The sequence below is a fragment of the Solea senegalensis genome, linkage group LG14, assembly GCF_019176455.1.
Source record: "Solea senegalensis isolate Sse05_10M linkage group LG14, IFAPA_SoseM_1, whole genome shotgun sequence".
Lineage (NCBI taxonomy): Eukaryota > Metazoa > Chordata > Actinopteri > Pleuronectiformes > Soleidae > Solea > Solea senegalensis.
Window position 1 is genome coordinate 22015572 of NC_058034.1, and position 18234 is coordinate 22033805.

Here is an 18234-nt window from a genome sequence, read left to right on the forward strand (position 1 = left end):
ATAAAAAAAAAATATACAACATCAGGCTTTAAAAAAAAAACAAGTTTAAAATACCAATTTACTGTCTTTATGCATACTGTTTAGTTTATATCCTTTGGAAGGTATCCTTTACGAGTTATGTGAATGCAACACGGACTGTAGTTTATTACTTTCTCATCGAGCCAAATAACAATAACATTCATTATCTCATTCTACATTCATTTGTATCTGTAAACTATGAAAAGGTCCGCAGTTTACCGTGGAATGCTGCAGTTGTTTCGAAACACGTCTTCTAGTGCCATCTAGTGGTGTAAAGAAAAATGACATCACTGGAGTGACCAGCAATTCCTGAAGTATGATATATTCTATTCTATTCTATTCTATTGTATCATAAAATATCACAATTCCACCTGCAAATCTACAACAATTAGTGTTAGTCACTTCAGAAACCATTAAAAAGTGTAATTAAAAGAAAAGATGTCCCAGTGGTAAATTTCCTCAACTTTCCTTTCCTCAAATTTGTTCACAAGTAGGTAGGCAATATAGGAAGGAAGGCAGTTAGGTCGCGAGGTAGGTAGATAAAAAGGCAGCTACGTAGGTGAGAAGGTAGGTAGGTAGGTAGATAGGCAGTTAGGTAGGTAGCGAAGGTAGGAAGCAAGTTTGGTTGGTAAGAAGGCAGGTAGGTAGGTAGATAGGCAGTTAGGTAGCTAGGTAGGAAGCTAGTTTGGTAGGTAGGAAGGTAGTTAGGTAGGAAGAAATACATGGTCCAAGATCCCAATAATATCACGATACAACGATTCTGTGATAAGCACTATATTGCAAGGCAATCATATTGTGATACATTACGATATCTGCATCGTGTTGCATGAGGAAAGCTGACAATGTAGCACCAAATGGATGTTTTCACCCACACCTAATAAATAGGTACATAGATAGATGTTATCCCCAAAAACTGTGAAATGATGTTACAGAAGCACAGTTTCAGGCACTTTACAACTCTAAAATATTACTATACTATAATAAAATAAAAAAATATATAAATATAATAAATGTCCAAATCAACAATAATGAATAATAATTAACTAATGAGCCGCTCTGTGCAAAGTTGGCATTATATGAGAATAAACCATGAGCAGAAAGTGCTTGAGTAATCAAATCAGGGTCTGTGACATAGAAATGTGTCCCTTTGTGTCTTTCACTGTTCAAATAAACCTGAAAAAATCATTCCCATGTGTCGCCTCAGTTCAAACTGCTGTGAATATGAGCGGCGTCAGAACTGTCTTTGTCCTTATCGCCTCGTCTTATCCACACAAACAGTCTCACAGAGGGCAAAGTGCAACTGTGACAGTGTAGGTTTATCCTGGGCTCTCTCTCTCTCTCTCTCTCTCTCTCTCTCCCTCTCTTCCTCCTCCTCCATGTCAAGTCTCCACCTTGTTTTTTAATAACCAGTCGCACAGAGACTTTCACTCATCAGGCTCCACAGTTGCTGTGATTTTGACTTCCTGTCACTGCAGCTACAGCACATTCAGGTAAGAACTTTCCATTTAAATGTTCAAATGATGTGACATGTGACGTGAAATCAAGCGTGAATGGGCAAAAAATCTGCCTTTGCAGCATGGTGACTGTAAACTGCACAGATTACACATGTGTTTGTTTTTTTAATCCTCATTGAACCTTACTTCCTTGCCACTGCTGATCCAAATTCCACCACTAAATGATCATGTGATGGATGATGCATTTTAGGGTGAGTGGGGATTTAACCTCAGGAGATGTGGTGCTACTGAGATTAGGCGGTAAGGAGATCCCACATCAAGTGAATTGATAAGTACACTTGTTTAAATGCAAATGAACTCCTGAGGAAGAACAAAGTGATGTGATAAAGAAAATTACCTCTCTCTGCTGCTGCCGCCGAGTTTAATTCAATAACTTTACAATCAAATAAGGTTTTGTAATTCGAGCCTCAGTGAGGCTAAAGGGGGATTGTTCTGCTGCTCTATTCATACAAAAAAAGAAGGAGTAACTGAATGAGGATAAAAAAAAATTATAGGATATTTGAGAATGACAAAGAAAAACAGTAGCTTGACTCTGTCACGTGTTCGTGTCAATTTCAGTTCTGGTATTTTTGCACAAACACTTTCGCTGTTGAATCAACTGTCAGTCGAATTAACCATTAAACAAACACGATTATGTTCCTGCCGCGTTTAAGATGACAAACGATGTTTGTGTCCACACTGAGGGAAAAGAAATAAACAATGGAGGATAATCTGCATTGGAATGCCGCTCCTTTAAATGTGGGAAATAGAGACAGACTAAAATTAAATGTGGCTATAGTTTCAGCTCAAGGCCATGTTAAATCATGTACATGTACACTATGTATGTGTGTGTGTTCAGTCACTCACTTCCATTTGTTTTGGTTCCTCAGGCGGAGCGCCGACAAATTTAGCATCTGAAAAAATGCTGGAAAAACAGAGCAGCGATACATAATTGGAGAGTAGTCGGCTCATCTTATATATAGTTTGGTGAAAACCCAGTGTACTGATTCAGTCGAGGAGACATTGTGTACATTCAAAAAACAGAGTTTCTATAGAAACGTGCCACCGTATGGCCCAATCACTCTGTACCCAATTCTGCTTCAGCTAAATAAATATATACCACGCTGTAGCACGTGCACCCCGATGCCTGCTGATATAAATCATATATAAATATGCTCTCTGACTCACTTTAGTTCTTCCCCTTTTTCTCCCACAACTGAAAGAAAGTGGTGACAATTAAAAATGAATATGGTTATAAGGTACAAACAGAGGTTAGCAGACCTCTGCCAAGGCTTAAACCCTTTGTCACCTGCGTTTTAAAGACCAGCACCGGAAATGTTTACATGTTGGTCCACTGGATCCAGAAGATTTTCTTACATTAAGGCCCTGGTATACTCACATGTCAGGGTCTTGTAGTGTCCCACTTCACCATCGGGTGGCGGTACAAGTCTGGCCGCAGGCAATGGGACGCATTCTCACCAAAGAAGAAGAGAACAACGACGGTTGGAGTGGCTCATTGGCTGAAAGGCCCATTCGGGCAGGGGAGCACGGTGTGCGTTGGGGCAGTGTGTGAGGAAGTATTCCAGGGCCTTGAAGATGTCACTGAGATAACGTCAGGGTTCCCATGGGTCCTTAAAATCCTTGAAAAAAGAATTGAATTTGAAGCTGGAGTCAATAAATTATAGTCACATCCAAAATTATCGCAAAAAACTACTATCGAGAGGACAAAATGTCTCAAAAACTAAATTTAACTTAGATTTTATGAATAATCCAATAGAAAATAAGACAAAAAGACATACGCGCATGAAAAAGTCGACTAAAGTAGAAATAGTAGAGTATTTTATTGGTTTTATTGACACGTTCAACATTAATTAAATAGTTTAGTCAGGACTTCAGGTTTCTTTCGATAGGAAAGGCCGAGCTGTCACTTATTCTGTGTCGTACATGAACACATTAGTGTAACCACATTCTGCTCGTGGGGCAGAGTGGTGACATGGTGATTCTGTGAAATGAATGACTGTGACTGAGAATGAAACAGGAAGTCGTGGAGTGTTTTGGTGCGTGCTGCTGCAGTTCTCAGCAGGTTATTTCTGTGTGTTGCTCTGGTGAGCACTGGTCATATCACTGTTTACCCTCCTGTGGTCACATGGTCAGGGTGAAGGCGAGGTTAACCACCGCTGTGTGTGTGTGTGTGTGTGTGCTCCCCTCCTTCCCACAGACATGCACCGACATGCGTGTAATTGCTCTGGTCCATATGTTAACATAAGGCACAGATAGCACTGGATTAGCCGCTCCATGGTTCACACAGGAATGTGGGAGGAAATTCTTCAACATCTCACGTCAGATTCTGAGGGAGGAAGAAATTGTAAATTCACAGAGCTGAAAGGTTTCTCTGTGTTTAAACAAAAACAGCATTTACAGACACATTTCATGGTCCCGTTTTAAGGTCAGAATAACAGGCACCTCGCTCTATTAGAGCTCTATAGTGAGACTCTCTTTTGGGATGCCAGGTTGTGGAAAATCCATCTCCTCTGGCCTGTTGCCCCAAATGGTCAAAGAGTCCATCAGAGAGGTGTTTCATATAATTTAAAGAACTAAAACCTCATCCCCCTCTTGTCCTTTCTCTCCCCCCTTTCTGTCCCCCACCTCTCCACTGTCCCCCATTTTCCTTTCACCCCAACCGGTCGAGGCAGATGACTGCACATCTCTGAGCCTGGTTCTGTCAGAGTTTTCTTCCTGTTAAGAGGGAGTTTTTTCTCTCCATTGATGCCTAGTGCTTGCTCATTGTGTGAACTGTTGGGGTTCTCTGCTCTCCTTGATGTTGGAATTGAATTGAATTGAATTAAAAGGACACAACATGTAGTGTTGTGCTGGTGGAGGAGTTTCCTCAACCTGGCAACCTAAAGGTTCTAATTAATTGTCAATAAACAAATATATTAATTAATTAATTAATTAGCATTAATTATTGCTTAAAACCTGTTCCATTGATGAATTAAACTAAATAAGTGGGGCTGCAAAACACCTCAGTGACTTGAGAAAGAGAAAATATGTGACAAAATGGCACAATGATGAAATTCTGCGGTGCAAAAAAATATTGTTTTGAGTCATTTTGAGTCATTATGTTTCTACGACAGCCTAAATGGATATAAAAAATTAAAAGAAATAGCTAGTGTGCAGTTTGAGGTGTAATCGTCCTTCACAAACAAAGATGATGACATCATTTCTGGTACACAAAGGCCACCGTAGTTTCTTGACACTCTGGTTGTGGCTTAGTCAAGCTATGTCTGTAACTGTCTGTCTCCTAAACACTAGGGGGCAAAAGCTTTCATCTTGCTAGTATTAGATCATTTCTGGATTAGCTGGTCGCTAGTTAGCATGTCGAGAGGCGTTTTGAGACTTCCTACTATGTCACAAACTTTGAAATATAAAATTCTTGAAGCTGACAGAGTATAAACTTCAGTAGATTAGCTCTGTCTTTCATTTCCTGTAGTGTTAGCCGGGTAATGGGAACTGTGGGAAGGATCCGAGTAAGGATTCCAAGATGGCTGCTACTGTGCAAACACTGCTTCTTTTACCATTAAAAGCATTTTTGTCGTGTTTGTTTCACAGTAACTCAGTCGTAAACACAGTACTGTCACACTTTTATCAGTAGACATGTTGCGACACTGTTTGTGTTATTGACTGGCACTGTTGTTAACGTTGGGTGTAACAATGATTAGCCCGAACATAACCCGTACAGACTCGGCTTTGTCGTGTCCCTTTGACTCGACACTGCCCCCATGATTTCCAGTGGTATTGCTCTGTTTGCGGCCGTCATCGTAAGCGTCCCTGCGAGGCGCACAATGACGGATGAAATGAGCACAAAGTACGGACGAAAGTGTCCATCCGTCTTTTATGCTGAGTATAAAAAGGCCTCAAGACATTTTTTTTTTTTCACGTCATGTAAATGAAAACAGACTCATACTCACTGGAACTTAGTAAAATTCATTAGAATCTTATCCTATTAAGGAAATGATTTCATTTCCTTGTCAGATTGTGTGTTTCAGTGGTTTAGAGGTTTTGTGCTGACTCATCATCATCATCTTCATCATATCTCCTCTGGTCATGAGATGAATGAGATCTTCTAATGACTAAGCTTTAGTTCACTTCCTGATCTTTTTTTCTTTTCTTTTCTTTTCTTTTTGTTGTTGGCCTCGATCCCAACATCCAGTAAAAGGATTTTAGGATTAAAATGTTTTGACCACATTTGAACCCAACTATTGCCATCTGGGACAAACCAGTTCCAGTTCCAACTTCATAATAAATACGCTGACAAACATCTGCTGACCAGAGTTAACATTTCTCACTTCCTTAAATGCTCACTGTATTTCACTTCTATGTCTCTGTAGGCATCCATGTGACTGAGATCAGCCATGGAGGAACCGCGCCAAATCGATCTGACCTACATCACTGAGCGCATCATCACCTTATTCTGCCCCCGTGAATGTCCAGAGGAGACGTACAGACCAAACCTGCAGGACATTATTCACATGCTGCAGTCAAAGCATGGACACAACTACATGGTGAGGTTCCTGCAACTTTAACAACAAAGAGACGACAGCACAAGGGCCCCAAAATAATCCCGGAGTCTGAGGGATCCTCCATTCATCTGCTGTTAATGTTTAGTTAATTTAGTTGGTGCAACGGCTTAAAAAGAGGCAGAGCTTTCAAATAAAACACTCACATCTGAGACAAATAACTGTCAAATATTACACACACACATTCCTCATGAATTACAAAGGCTTCCTCACATTTTTGCTTTGATCTCAAGTCATTTTTACATGGAGACCTGAGTTTTTTTTTGTTTTTAACTGTTTTTAAATGAAATAAAATTCTTAATTTTGTTGTTGCTTTACAGTTATTATTATTGGGCATCACCAAAAAAATCCTAATTTTGAGTCATTTAATTAAACATGACCTATTATAAAACTCAACAGAGAGATTACATGATCACCAAAGACTATGCATTTAAAATATACTTAGGTTAGATCACATCCTAGAGACTCAGTTCTAATCGAGATATTGAGATACGAATTTGGTTTAAAGTTAATGACGAATTGTTGATTTAAGAAATAAAACTGCTGATACCTTTTAGTATTAATGTAACCATATAAAAGTTTCTATTTCTCATATTTATTGTTCCTCTTTTCTTCAGCTCATTAATCTCTCACAGAGGAATGAGATTCTCACACACATGAACCACAAGGTAAAGTTACATGACTTGTTAAGATCATTCATTTGTTATTATTTGATTGTGTTATCTGTTGAACTTTCTTAACTCCAGCACAGTGAAATTAATGGAGGGTTCACAGCATGTTAAACTGACAGGAGCAGCTTCAAGATGCATTCAAGAAACCTCGTGCAGCACCACTATCTAAATGCTTGCTGCTGTGTTTTCGGTTGGGGCAAAAACGTTAGAGCTGCTCTTACATGAGAAGGTAAACTACAGTATTCCACTGAAGAGACTCCATCTCCTCTGGTTTTACATCTTATTCAGGGAACATTCAAGAAGCACAGGATGAACGATCTTGTCACATAAATAAGTTGGGGCCAGCCCATTAAAAATCTTAAAATCAATCCTGAACCAGATATGAAGCCAGTGGAGGGAGGACAAAACTGGTGTGATGAGGACATACTTTATTTTTCCACTCAGAAGACGAGCTGTCGACGACGACAGTAGTCCAGTCTCAAAGTCTTCTCTTGGGTTTTATCTTTGCTCAGGGGCTGAACTGATCTAATGTGTTTGTCCAGTTTCAAGGAGCTGTCAAAAATCACAGCCAAGATTTTTGGCAGAAACCAACAGCGTGGACACAGTCGTCCAGAATGTACAGTAAAGTGCAGTGTGTGTGTCAGGTTTTGGACACAGGTTGGATGGACGTCTTGTCTCCCAGCTTGGATCAGATCTTCAGTGTGTGCACGACGATGGAGAACTGGCTCCAGACAAACCTGAAGCACGTCCTGGTGCTTCACTGCAGGGTAAAACTAACACCTGTTCTTATTCTTCTGCACACACACACACACACACAGAGACACACACGGAGACACACAGAGACACACTGAGACACACTGAGACACACTGAGACACTGATATCTTCTGTGCTAAATGAATCGTCTCTAACCTGTGTCTGTCCTCCACAGGGAGGAAAAGGACGACTTGGAGTCCTGGTGGCCGCATACATCCACTACAGCAACATGTCAGCCAGGTAACACTGATGCTCAACCTTTCGGGAATTAGGTTTAAAGCTTAATTTTTTTAACTAATCTGCTATCCTAATACTATAATATGCACAGTGTAATAATGTCAGCAACTGGTGGCCCGTGGACATAAACTGGCCCACCAGTGTCAGTATGTGTTTTTCCATAATGAAAACAATTAAAGGTCCAGTGTGTGAAAATTGAGCTGAAACTGTTTTAATTTAGAAGTGAAGACGATTGCGTGAAGGTTTTTTTTATTTTTTATTGCCTTATTATGAGTCTTTTATGTTGATATCAGACGCCAGCTCAGCTCTTTCAGCTCCAACAGGATATTCACGCACACACGTAGGCCACTTTAGGCTCAAGGCCATTTTTGTCCCCGGGGCAGAACATCATTATCATTAGCAGAAGAAGACCCATGTCCAGATGTGATGTGGGGAAATGACTATTCTTAAGAATAATGTAAGTGTAAATGATTAACACACTGCTGGACGTGTGTGTGTGTGTGTGTGTGTGCATGTGCAGAAGAATAAAATAGAAAGCACTGACAGTGAATAAAGGCTGAGTCTGTGCTCACCAGACTTTGAACTATAGACGTGTTATTTGATTTTCAGGCCGGGTCATAAACATGACGTTCTTTGTTGTTATAGAAGCTTTCTTTTATGGGTTCCATGTCAAATATTAAAGGCAGATCTTTATGTGGAGCTCTAACGTGGGATGAAGGGAGAGGTGAATGGCCTCATGGAGACCAAAAACCAGGTCTGAATGAGGCAGAACCTCATTTCTGAGGAAGCTGTTTGGTTTATGATGATATGAAGTTAATGATTTGAATTGTGGTTATGGTTAAGGTTCGTGATCGCGCTTTGTTGACGCTGTGCAGATGAATGGGTGTCAACGCAGTGTCCTGAGAAGAATAGCTCCATAAAAGTGCGTGTGGCTACTTCTCAAGCTTTTTCAGGCTTAATGTCAGGAGAAGGCGTTATGTCAATGATGTGTCTTCACTAAGACGTAAAAACCGGTTTGTCTGTGTGTGTTTATGTGTGTTTGTTGTTCTCTGTTTAAGGCCCAACATCTGTTGAGAAATATCCCATGATGACCTTGTGTGTGTGCGTGAGTAAGTGCAGGTGCACAGAGAGATGTTTGATCTCATGGTTCAGTCCACTTACAAAACAAAGTGGTGGGGTCTTTTTTTAGTCACAAAACACTAGTTTTGGTTTTATTTAATCAAATTCTTTTCTTTTTTCTCCTGTTTTTGTCTGCGACAAAGTCATTTTCAACAAATAAGCTTAGTTTCTGGGAAATCTATCTTATTTTTTGGCCAAAAAAGAAAGGTTTTGCAGTTTTAATCTCGCTTTAAACTTTGCAAAGTCAGCTTGGTCTAGTAAAGGAGGTCCATTTTAAGTTGTTTCCCCGTGTGTTAAGTACAACTTTCTTCAACGTTGGTCAGTTTTTCCCTCATTTTAAGACACATTACTGTCTCACAGCTCACCCCATTGGCAGATTGTTCTTCTTAAATCAAGAGAATTTAAACCAATTTAAGGATATTTGGCTCCTAACCTCACAAAGCCTCATTGTTTCACGCCTCCACTGACCAATCAAGTTTGCAGGAAACATGGTGACAAGTAATCTCTGCATTATCGCATTAAATCACAGCCAATAATTTGGTGTCAAAGTGAAGGTAAACTTTGACCTTTTGGCTGCTCCTTGAATAACACACTTCTCCCTCAGTGCAGACCTTTCACTCGACCACTTCGCCATGAGAAGGTTCTACAACGACAAACTCTCCGCTCTGATGACGCCCTCACAGAAACGGTAAGGACGGTGCTTGAGTGAGCGGGATCTCTGTGTCAGGTAAAATGTCCTACTGAGATTGTTGATTAAAAATATTGCAATTTGATTCATAATGCACTGTTTTAAGTCCAGCTTTAGATGAATATTTACTGAACAAAACATGTTGACATATGGCAACTGGACATTCCCAGGCTCCTATTGGATCATACCACCTGTCAATCACACTGGTGACCACTCATACACGGCGAAATACGGCGTAAAGGCAGGGGTCTCAGAGACGGATAATCATTAACTATCACATTCACACTCAATTTACAGTTATGACCTAATCTGCATGTTTTTGGACTGTGGAGTGGAGAAAACCCACATACACACCACACAGAAAGGGCCTCAGTCACCCTCATCTAGTTGTAATGTAAAAAAAACAACCCAAAACCAAGTGCATGTGTCTGTTGTTTGTTTCTGTTCTCAGGTATGTGTGGATGGTGGGCAGCATGTTGAAAGGAGGACTGAGGATGAGTCCGTCTCCCACTTTCCTCCTCTGTGTGGTGCTTCACGGAATTCCCAAAATAAAACCAGATGGAGGTAGGCAGCAGCTGGACGTCTGATCTGAATTACAGGGAATGAAGCAGATAACAGCCTCAATCCTGCGTGTGTCACTCTTTTCCAACTAAGTTTAAAAGTCATTATACAGCTGCATGTACTGTATACAGAAGTGTGTAATGTTTTTAAAATGCCACCAAAAACAACTTGCATAATATTACATATGCTGTTATTTAAGGGCACTGACTGTAAAAACACAAACAAACTCTTCTTAAAAATACAAGCTCGAAAATGTCCAGATCTGATTCAGTTTAAAACAGTGCAAATAATATTCAGAGCAAGAAATATCGCTAAGCCTTTATTTTACAGTCCGCTAATTACCAGGTATTTACTAAGAAACTAGATGGTAACAAAACATAGTTAATAAAGTTCCAAAATAACTTTATATAATTACTAAGTTATTACCTCGAAAGAACATGGAAACATGCTAGGAAACTACAGTAGATGGTAATACAATCTATGTATTAAGAAAGAAAGTACCCATACAGAAAGGTTAGTAAGTACTATGTTATTATGCTATGTATATATGTATATATACATACATATATGTACATATAAATGTATGTATATATATATATATATATATATATATATAAATATATATATATATATATATATATATATATATATATATATATATATATATATATATACATATATATATATATATAGTCCTTGTAATTAGTGAATTGTAAAATAAAGGGTTAGCGAAATATCTTACTTCCAAATAAAGAATAAAGGGAAACTATCTATCTATCTATATCCTAGCTAGCTACCTAGCTAGCTATTTAGCTAGCTATTTCGCTAGCTAGCTCTAAATCCCAAAGCCGTCATGTTGTTTTTAATGGCGTCTTCTTGCTGCATTTCCTCTCAGGATGTTGCCTCTTTCTGAGAGTTTATCAGAGTCTACAGGCTGTGTGCACGTCTGCAGTTTAGTAAGAAACACACACACACACAAACAAACATAAATATAATGTAAAAATATATATATATATGATATATAAATGATAATAATGTGTTTGTTTCCGTGGCAGCCATGTTGCATCAGGACAGACGGACAGACTCTACTTTGTGCTTCAGCCGGCTCAGCTGCTCAAAGGCGACATCATGGTGAGTGAAGAATGTACATTATACATTATTGTCAGACTTTCATTTTGAATTATTCTATAATTTATCATTACTGTTATTGTTAAACATACAACAACAAAAAGCCAAATGTTTACTCTTGGGGGCCCAGTAGAGGGAGCCAGTAGGAGCTACGTTTGTGTATAAATATATTCTTTTCAAATTAAGAGACAATCCAAATTCTTGTCTAGTGTAACGTTCACTTAAATTCATCCTCTGACCTTTGTGCAGTTTTTCCTGGAGAAACTTTCAAAAGAAAATAATAAAATCCAAACAAATAAGCTATTATTAATCATTCATCATCACAAAACCTATTATGTTACATAGAGTAATCAGAATCTAAATGGAAGCAGAATCTACAGAAGCCCTGAAAGGCTTTTTCTTATTTTTCAATAAGAACAAAATGTTGAAATATTAATTCGACCTGATATTTGCTATTTTCTTATAGCAAATTGTAGAGATTTGTGGGAATATCATAAATGTATATATGTACACGTGTGTTATTATTATTATAAGCATTAAGAATATAAATAATATGTAAAATATTCAAATCATACATAAGTAAACAATAAAAATGTCATTACTGCAATCAGATTTATGAATAAATATCATTTGGAACATTACTCTTATTGTTAAGGTTTGCTTCTGGACGTTGTAAATGAGGTGAATATGGACACACACTGTGATGTTAATGCCATTATTTCCTGTGTGCAGGTGGTTTGTTATGATAAAAACATCCGCTCGTCCTGTCGTCACATCGTCTTCCGTCTCCAGTTTCACACGGGCCTCGTGCACGGACACTGTCTCACGTTCTTTAAGTCTGACCTGGACTGTGCCACTGAAGGTAACTATTAGAGTTAGAATTAGTGATTCTGAATTTGTCCTCTGCATTTAAAGGGGGGATTTTGGTATGTATTATAAATGTGTGTGTGTGAATTGCAGTCCAGTAGGTAATAGATTAATCGCTTTGAAGCTTTGTTCATGATTAAAACAAGATTTCTGATTTTTCAGCTTCTTAAATGTGAATATTTTCTACTTTCTGTCATTTTCAGCTTCTTAAATGTGAATATTTTCTAATTTCTGTCATTTTTCAGCTTCTTAAATGTGAATATTTTCTACTTTCTGTCATTTTCAGCTTCTTAAATGTGAATATTTTCTAATTTCTGTCATTTTCAGCTTCTTAAATGTGAATATTTTCTACTTTCTATCATTTTCCAGCTTCTTAAATTTGAATATTTTCTACTTTCTGTCATTTTCAGCTTCTTAAATGTGAATATTTTCTACTTTCTGACATTTTTCAGCTTTCTTTTCTCTGCTTAATGAAAACGTTTTTTTCAATTCTACTTTTCGTTATTTGGTTAGTTTTTGTTAACTATAATAACGACAGTGGGTTAAGGTTACGTCTCTTGACTTCAGAGGACATCGCATTGACTTACATTAAATTCCTGGTGACTCAAACTTAGCCACGATTACTACTGACATAATCCTAACCCTGACCTCAGCCTAACGTTAAAGCATGGCTTCATTTTTATGTGTGTTTTTACAATGTTACGTAATGGTGTCAACAGATTTAGGTCTCCACAACATAAGGAATACCAGGTGTACACACACACACACACACACAGTGTACACACCCCTCTCTCTAATCTGTCACTGATAAATCTCCAGCTGCCCTGCAGTAGAAACTAACCTGAACTCACCTCCATGGTCTCCTGTGTGTGCGCTGCAGGTGTGAAGTGAACACACGTCTGATCTCTCTCTCTCTCTCCCTCTCTCTCTCTCTCTTTCACTCCCTCTCTCTCTCTCTCTCTTACGTAACATTCCAGATCCTCGGTTCCCAGAAGATGGAAAAGTGGAGCTGCTGTTTTCAGAAAGTCCTGAAAAGATTACAGGTAGACCAACTCTCACGCATGAAATGATTTATTTTTATTTTATTAGCGAGAGCCCACACGTCTGAGAGAATAACAATATCTGCAACTTCAGATGTTTCTCAGGTTTCTCATACTTTTGTCCAGTGTTAATCTGTGTTTAAATTGCCATAATGTGTCATCTCCAGTTCCATTTATAAGCAGGGTACATTTATGATTTTTGAATATCTAATAATCTGTGTAGACCCCAGGTGTCAAAGTGCTGCCCTCCCCCGTTTAATATCATGTACAAAATACAGAATATAATACTATAATAGTTATTATGTAAGATATTTACTTGAATGTGTTCAATATTAAATGATGTCCTTGTCCTCAGCAGTCACACCCCACGCCTTTTATAACAGGAAGTCATATGAAGGGTTATCACACACACACACATCTGACAGGAATGCAGATGGCAGATACTGTGCACGCACACACACACACACACACACACACACACACACGTTTCCACAGCTATTCTTCTACATTACATTACATGTCATTTAGCAGACGCTTTTATCCAAAGCGACTTACAACTTCGACCTTAACTTTAACTTTAACACAATTCAAATATTAGCTCTTTTCTAAAGTTCCTTTTGAAATGAAGTTCTGTCCTCATGAGGACCAGGTTTTGGTCTCCATTAGGACTACTGGTCTTGACAAGGCCAGGAAAACAACAAATACAAGAACACACACACACACACACACACAGATTCAGTGACAAAATTAACTCCTGTATCTCTCCTCTGTCTCTCACCTCTGTCTCTCCTCTGTGTCTCTCCTCTGTGTCTCTCACCTCTGTGTCTCTCCTCTGTCTCTCCTCTCTCCTCTGTGTCTCTCATCTCAACTCTGTCTCTCCTCTGTGTGTCTCTCCTCTGTGTCTCACCTCTGTGTCTCACCTCTGTGTCTCTCCTCTGTGTCTCTCCTCTGTGTCTCTCCTCTGTGTCTCCTCTGTGTCTCTCACCTCTGTGTCTCCTCTCCTCCTCTGTCTCTCCTCTGTCTCCTCTGTGTCTCTCCTCTGTCTCCTCTGTCTCTCTGTGTCTCTCCTCTGTCTCTCACCTCTGTCTCTCCTCTGTCTCCTCTGTCTCACCTCTGTGTCTCTCCTGTCTCCCCTCTGTGTCTCTCCTCTGTGTCTCTCTCCTCTGTCTCACCTCTGTGTCTCTCCTCTGTCTCAACTCTCTCCTCTGTGTCTCTCCTCTGTGTGTCTCCTCTGTGTCTCACCTCTGTGTCTCTCCTCTGTGTCTCTCCTCTGTCTCACCTCTGTGTCTCCTCTGTCTCTCACCTCTGTGTCTCTCTCTGTCTCACCTCTGTGTCTCTCCTCTGTCTCCCTCTGTGTCTCACCTCTGTGTCTCACCTCTGTGTCTCTCCTCTGTCTCACCTCTGTGTCTCTCCTCTGTGTCTCTCCTCTGTCTCTCCTCTGTGTCTCACCTCTGTGTCTCTCCTCTGTGTCTCTCCTCTGTCTCACCTCTGTGTCTCTCCTCTGTCTCAACTCTGTGTCTCTCCTCTGTGTCTCTCCTCTGTCTCTCCTCTGTGTCTCACCTCTGTGTCTCTCCTCTGTCTCTCCTCTGTTCTCAGGCAGAGAGCTGTGGCACAACAGCACCTCTGTGACGCTGGACTACGACACTCTGGACCCTGTGGTCAGACGAGACTCCTTTGATCAGACGTCTCCTGGACACAAAGGTAAAGCAGAGACATTTTCTTATTTCACTTTCTTTTCCCTGCTCTGCTTTTCTAAAGTGTCCGTCTGTTTAATCTCGGCACAAGATTAAAACTGTGTTGGTTTTGCTGTGTCACATCAGTGACCTTCAGTTTTAAAAGGACAAACAGGCTTTAATAATCTCCCTCATATCTCGTCTCATGTGCGGCGCTCTTCACATGCTGGTAATCAGCTGGTATATTTCCAGTTTGGAGTTTTTCAGTGGGATGCACAGCAGATAATCTGGCTCTGAAATCTAAACAGATCAGTAATTCTCAAGCGCCATCCTGAGAAGTTTAGGCTGAGTAAAGTCAGCTACAGACTTTTCACAGACAGATTTACTCTCTCATCATCCTCCTCTTCCTCACACACTGGAATAAGTGCAATGATTTTTTTATTATTGTTTAATTAATAATATCTGTTTTGGCATGTTCCCCCGTGTGTGCGTGGTCCAGAGACATGCAGGTTTGGGGATTAGGTCAATGAGACAACTCTAAACTGACGGTAGGCGTGAATGTGAGAGTGGATGGTTGTTTGTCTCTGTATGTGTCCCTGTGATGGACTGGCGAACTGTCCAGGATGTGACTCCGCCTTTTGCCCTGTGTCAGCTGACATTGACACCGCGCCCCCCCTCAACCCTCCTATGGAGGATAAAGCGGTAGAAGATGGATTTGTTTTACGATTTGTTTATTTTTTTGTAATTTTCCACACACTCTGGTCAAAATTCCTCAGCTCCGCTCCAATCACATACCCTGGTACCCAAAGGAGAACAGTATTTCTGCACCACAGTTTGAGAACCGTGGGTGAACTCAGCTCACAGCTTTATAGAGTAAATATTCTGCGTTTTTCCGCCCCCTTGTGGACAAATGACTGCGCCCATGGCTGCTGCTGGTCACGTGTCATACCCGTCTCTTTTGGTCCAGATCCAGGTCTGGGAGATTGTCTGTTTGGACTGGACTCGGGTCTGTGGTTGAGTCTTGTGGGGAAATTGTCCAGTCATCAGTGTGACAGCGAACAGCTGTTGAGGCCACAAAGGCCTCTTTGACATTCCTCTCTCTATAGGAACGAGGGCGACGACAATCACCTCGACAGCAGCAGCAGCTAGACCTGGACCTGGACCTCACACACACACACACACACGAAGGGAAACACCAACAACAACAACAACAACAGCACAAACACCCGCCCCCTCCAGACGACAGGAACAATCACCTGTGGTTGAGGTTCCTGCTCCAGCTGTTACACAGCACAGTGTCTGCTGCTGCTAAATCTGCAGCCATGTAATTCAGATGGACTGATCACTGGGGACAGAAATACTGGAAAGTTTCCTGTACACACACACACACACACACACACACCATCATTACATCTAACCACACACACACACACACACATACAAGCATAATAAGGGTGGCAGCCAGTTAGCAACAAGAATGTTGTTTTCAACCACAGGTGGTTCTACTTTACCCTCTGAGCCGACTCACACTAACCCCTCCCCCCTTACCTGCTCCCTCTGTGTGTGTGTGTGTGCTTTCAGGTTCAAGTTGCAGGTTGCAATTTGTCCGACTTGTCGCTCCCATCTCCCTCCCCTTCTCTCCAGAGCCCGCCCCCATGTTTACATTCCCCTCTCTCTAACTCAAGGTCCTTGTGCTTTTTTTTCTTCTTTCTTTCTTTTCTTCTTCACTTTAAAGTGCATTTTTGCTGCACTTTGAAGTGTGTGTCTGTGTGTGTGTGTGTACCAAGGTTATTATAGTTGTCGAAAACTAATGAAAAACTAAAAATATAAGAAAGATTTTTGTCAGCTGGAATAAAAAAAAAAAAACTAACTGAAAATGAACTGTGTGTTTATAAAACTAACTACAACTAACTAAATCTAACTAAAACTAACTGAAACTGGAGCATAAATGTGCTTAGTTTTCATCTTTGTTAAATTCATTTCATACATCATCCGTTTGGGTTGATTGAGAGTATTTTTTATTTGATTATTCTTACATGATAAACATTTTCAATGAGTTTTTGTTTACAGTGTTGGACTCAAGGTTCTGCAGGTTAAACATAACGTTTGTTTTACTTTTCCGTGCCGTTTCCGTGCGCACATTTAGTGACTTCACAGACACTCGGCCACTAGTGAAAAAACTGCCGACATTATGTCATAAACCTAAACACTTTACGAGAAGGAAATGCACAATTCTGCTGCACGAGTGACATACACACACACACACACACACACACACACGCCGCACATAAACAGTCACAGACAAGAACATGCTGTGGATGTGCAGTGATCTGTTTCATTCATTCATCCCCGTGTGTGGAATCTCTAAAGACAGGAAGTGTTCTCATGATGTCTTTAGTGTCTTTTCACATTGACAGTAGTTGGTCACTCTGTCAAACAACAACAACTGTCTCCGCGTGGACGAGCGCTGCAGAGACACACGAGAGACTCAGCTGTTTACTTTTAAAAGTTCTACGCACTGCAGGCTTAAATTTGGCTGTCCAAATACATGGAAGTCCTGACAACAATAGCTGTGAAACCACCAGTGTGTGTGTGTGTGTGTCCAGGTATTACTAATGTTGTGGGGACCTAAACCTGTTTACACAGTCACATTATGGGGACTTGTCTTCCTTGTGGGGACAAAAAGCAAGTCCCCATAACGTAAATTACTACATTTTAAGGTGAAGGTATGTTTTAAGGTTAGGCTGAGATTGAGATTAGGGTTAGGGTTAGGATTAGGATTAGGCCAGTAGTAATTGTGGTTATGGTTAGAGTAAGTCTCCAGGAAATGAATGTAAATCAATGCAATGTCCCCTCATGTCATGAATGTCGAACGTGCGTGTGCGTGCGTGTGTGTGTGCGTGTGCGTGTGTGTGTGTGTGTGTGTGTGTGTGTGTGTGTGTGTGTGTGTGAGCCTGGTGAATGATCCACCCTTCAGTTTCCTTTTCCTGATTTTCCCCTTTGACATGAAAATGCATGAGTGCACTCTCTCTCTCTCTCTCTCTCTCTCTCTCTCTCTCTCTTTCTGCAGGATTACTTACCTGTGTCAGCCCTGGACAGGATGCGGGGGGTGATGGTGGTGGTGGTGTGGTAAATTTAAATGGGGGCAAAGCAAATACTTTCTTGGTGACGGTGGGGATTCGTGAACAGGAGGAAGGGTACACAGGAGTGACATGAGAGAGAGAGAGAGAGAGAAGGGGGGAAGAGTTGGGAGTTTGAGGAAAGGGGGGAGGAAAGAGGGAGGGAGGGGCGAGGGGGGTTCTGTTTGCACCTTAAGAGAAAGAATGAGACGCAGACAGAGGAGCACGACCGCACAGGAGCGAAGACAAACTTCAACGTATAGCTGAGTCTTTCCAGTCTTCCCTCATC

General features: G+C 40.6%; 1 protein-coding gene across 1 annotated transcript in view; it reads left to right on the forward strand.

Moving 5' to 3' along the window:
* The first annotated feature begins 1417 nt into the window (after positions 1-1417).
* The window catches only part of si:ch211-191a24.3 (tensin-3), a 51502-nt gene continuing 34685 nt past the window's right edge, over positions 1418-18234 (forward strand). Inside the window, exons 1-12 of the mRNA XM_044043669.1 lie at positions 1418-1508; positions 5900-6073; positions 6706-6756; positions 7404-7526; positions 7689-7753; positions 9474-9557; positions 10009-10121; positions 11014-11074; positions 11174-11249; positions 11979-12108; positions 13091-13156; positions 14750-14854. Of these exons, the coding sequence (XP_043899604.1) occupies positions 5924-6073; positions 6706-6756; positions 7404-7526; positions 7689-7753; positions 9474-9557; positions 10009-10121; positions 11014-11074; positions 11174-11249; positions 11979-12108; positions 13091-13156; positions 14750-14854 (1024 nt within the window). The 5' untranslated portion in view covers positions 1418-1508; positions 5900-5923. The remainder of the gene's footprint in view (positions 1509-5899; positions 6074-6705; positions 6757-7403; positions 7527-7688; positions 7754-9473; positions 9558-10008; positions 10122-11013; positions 11075-11173; positions 11250-11978; positions 12109-13090; positions 13157-14749; positions 14855-18234) is intronic.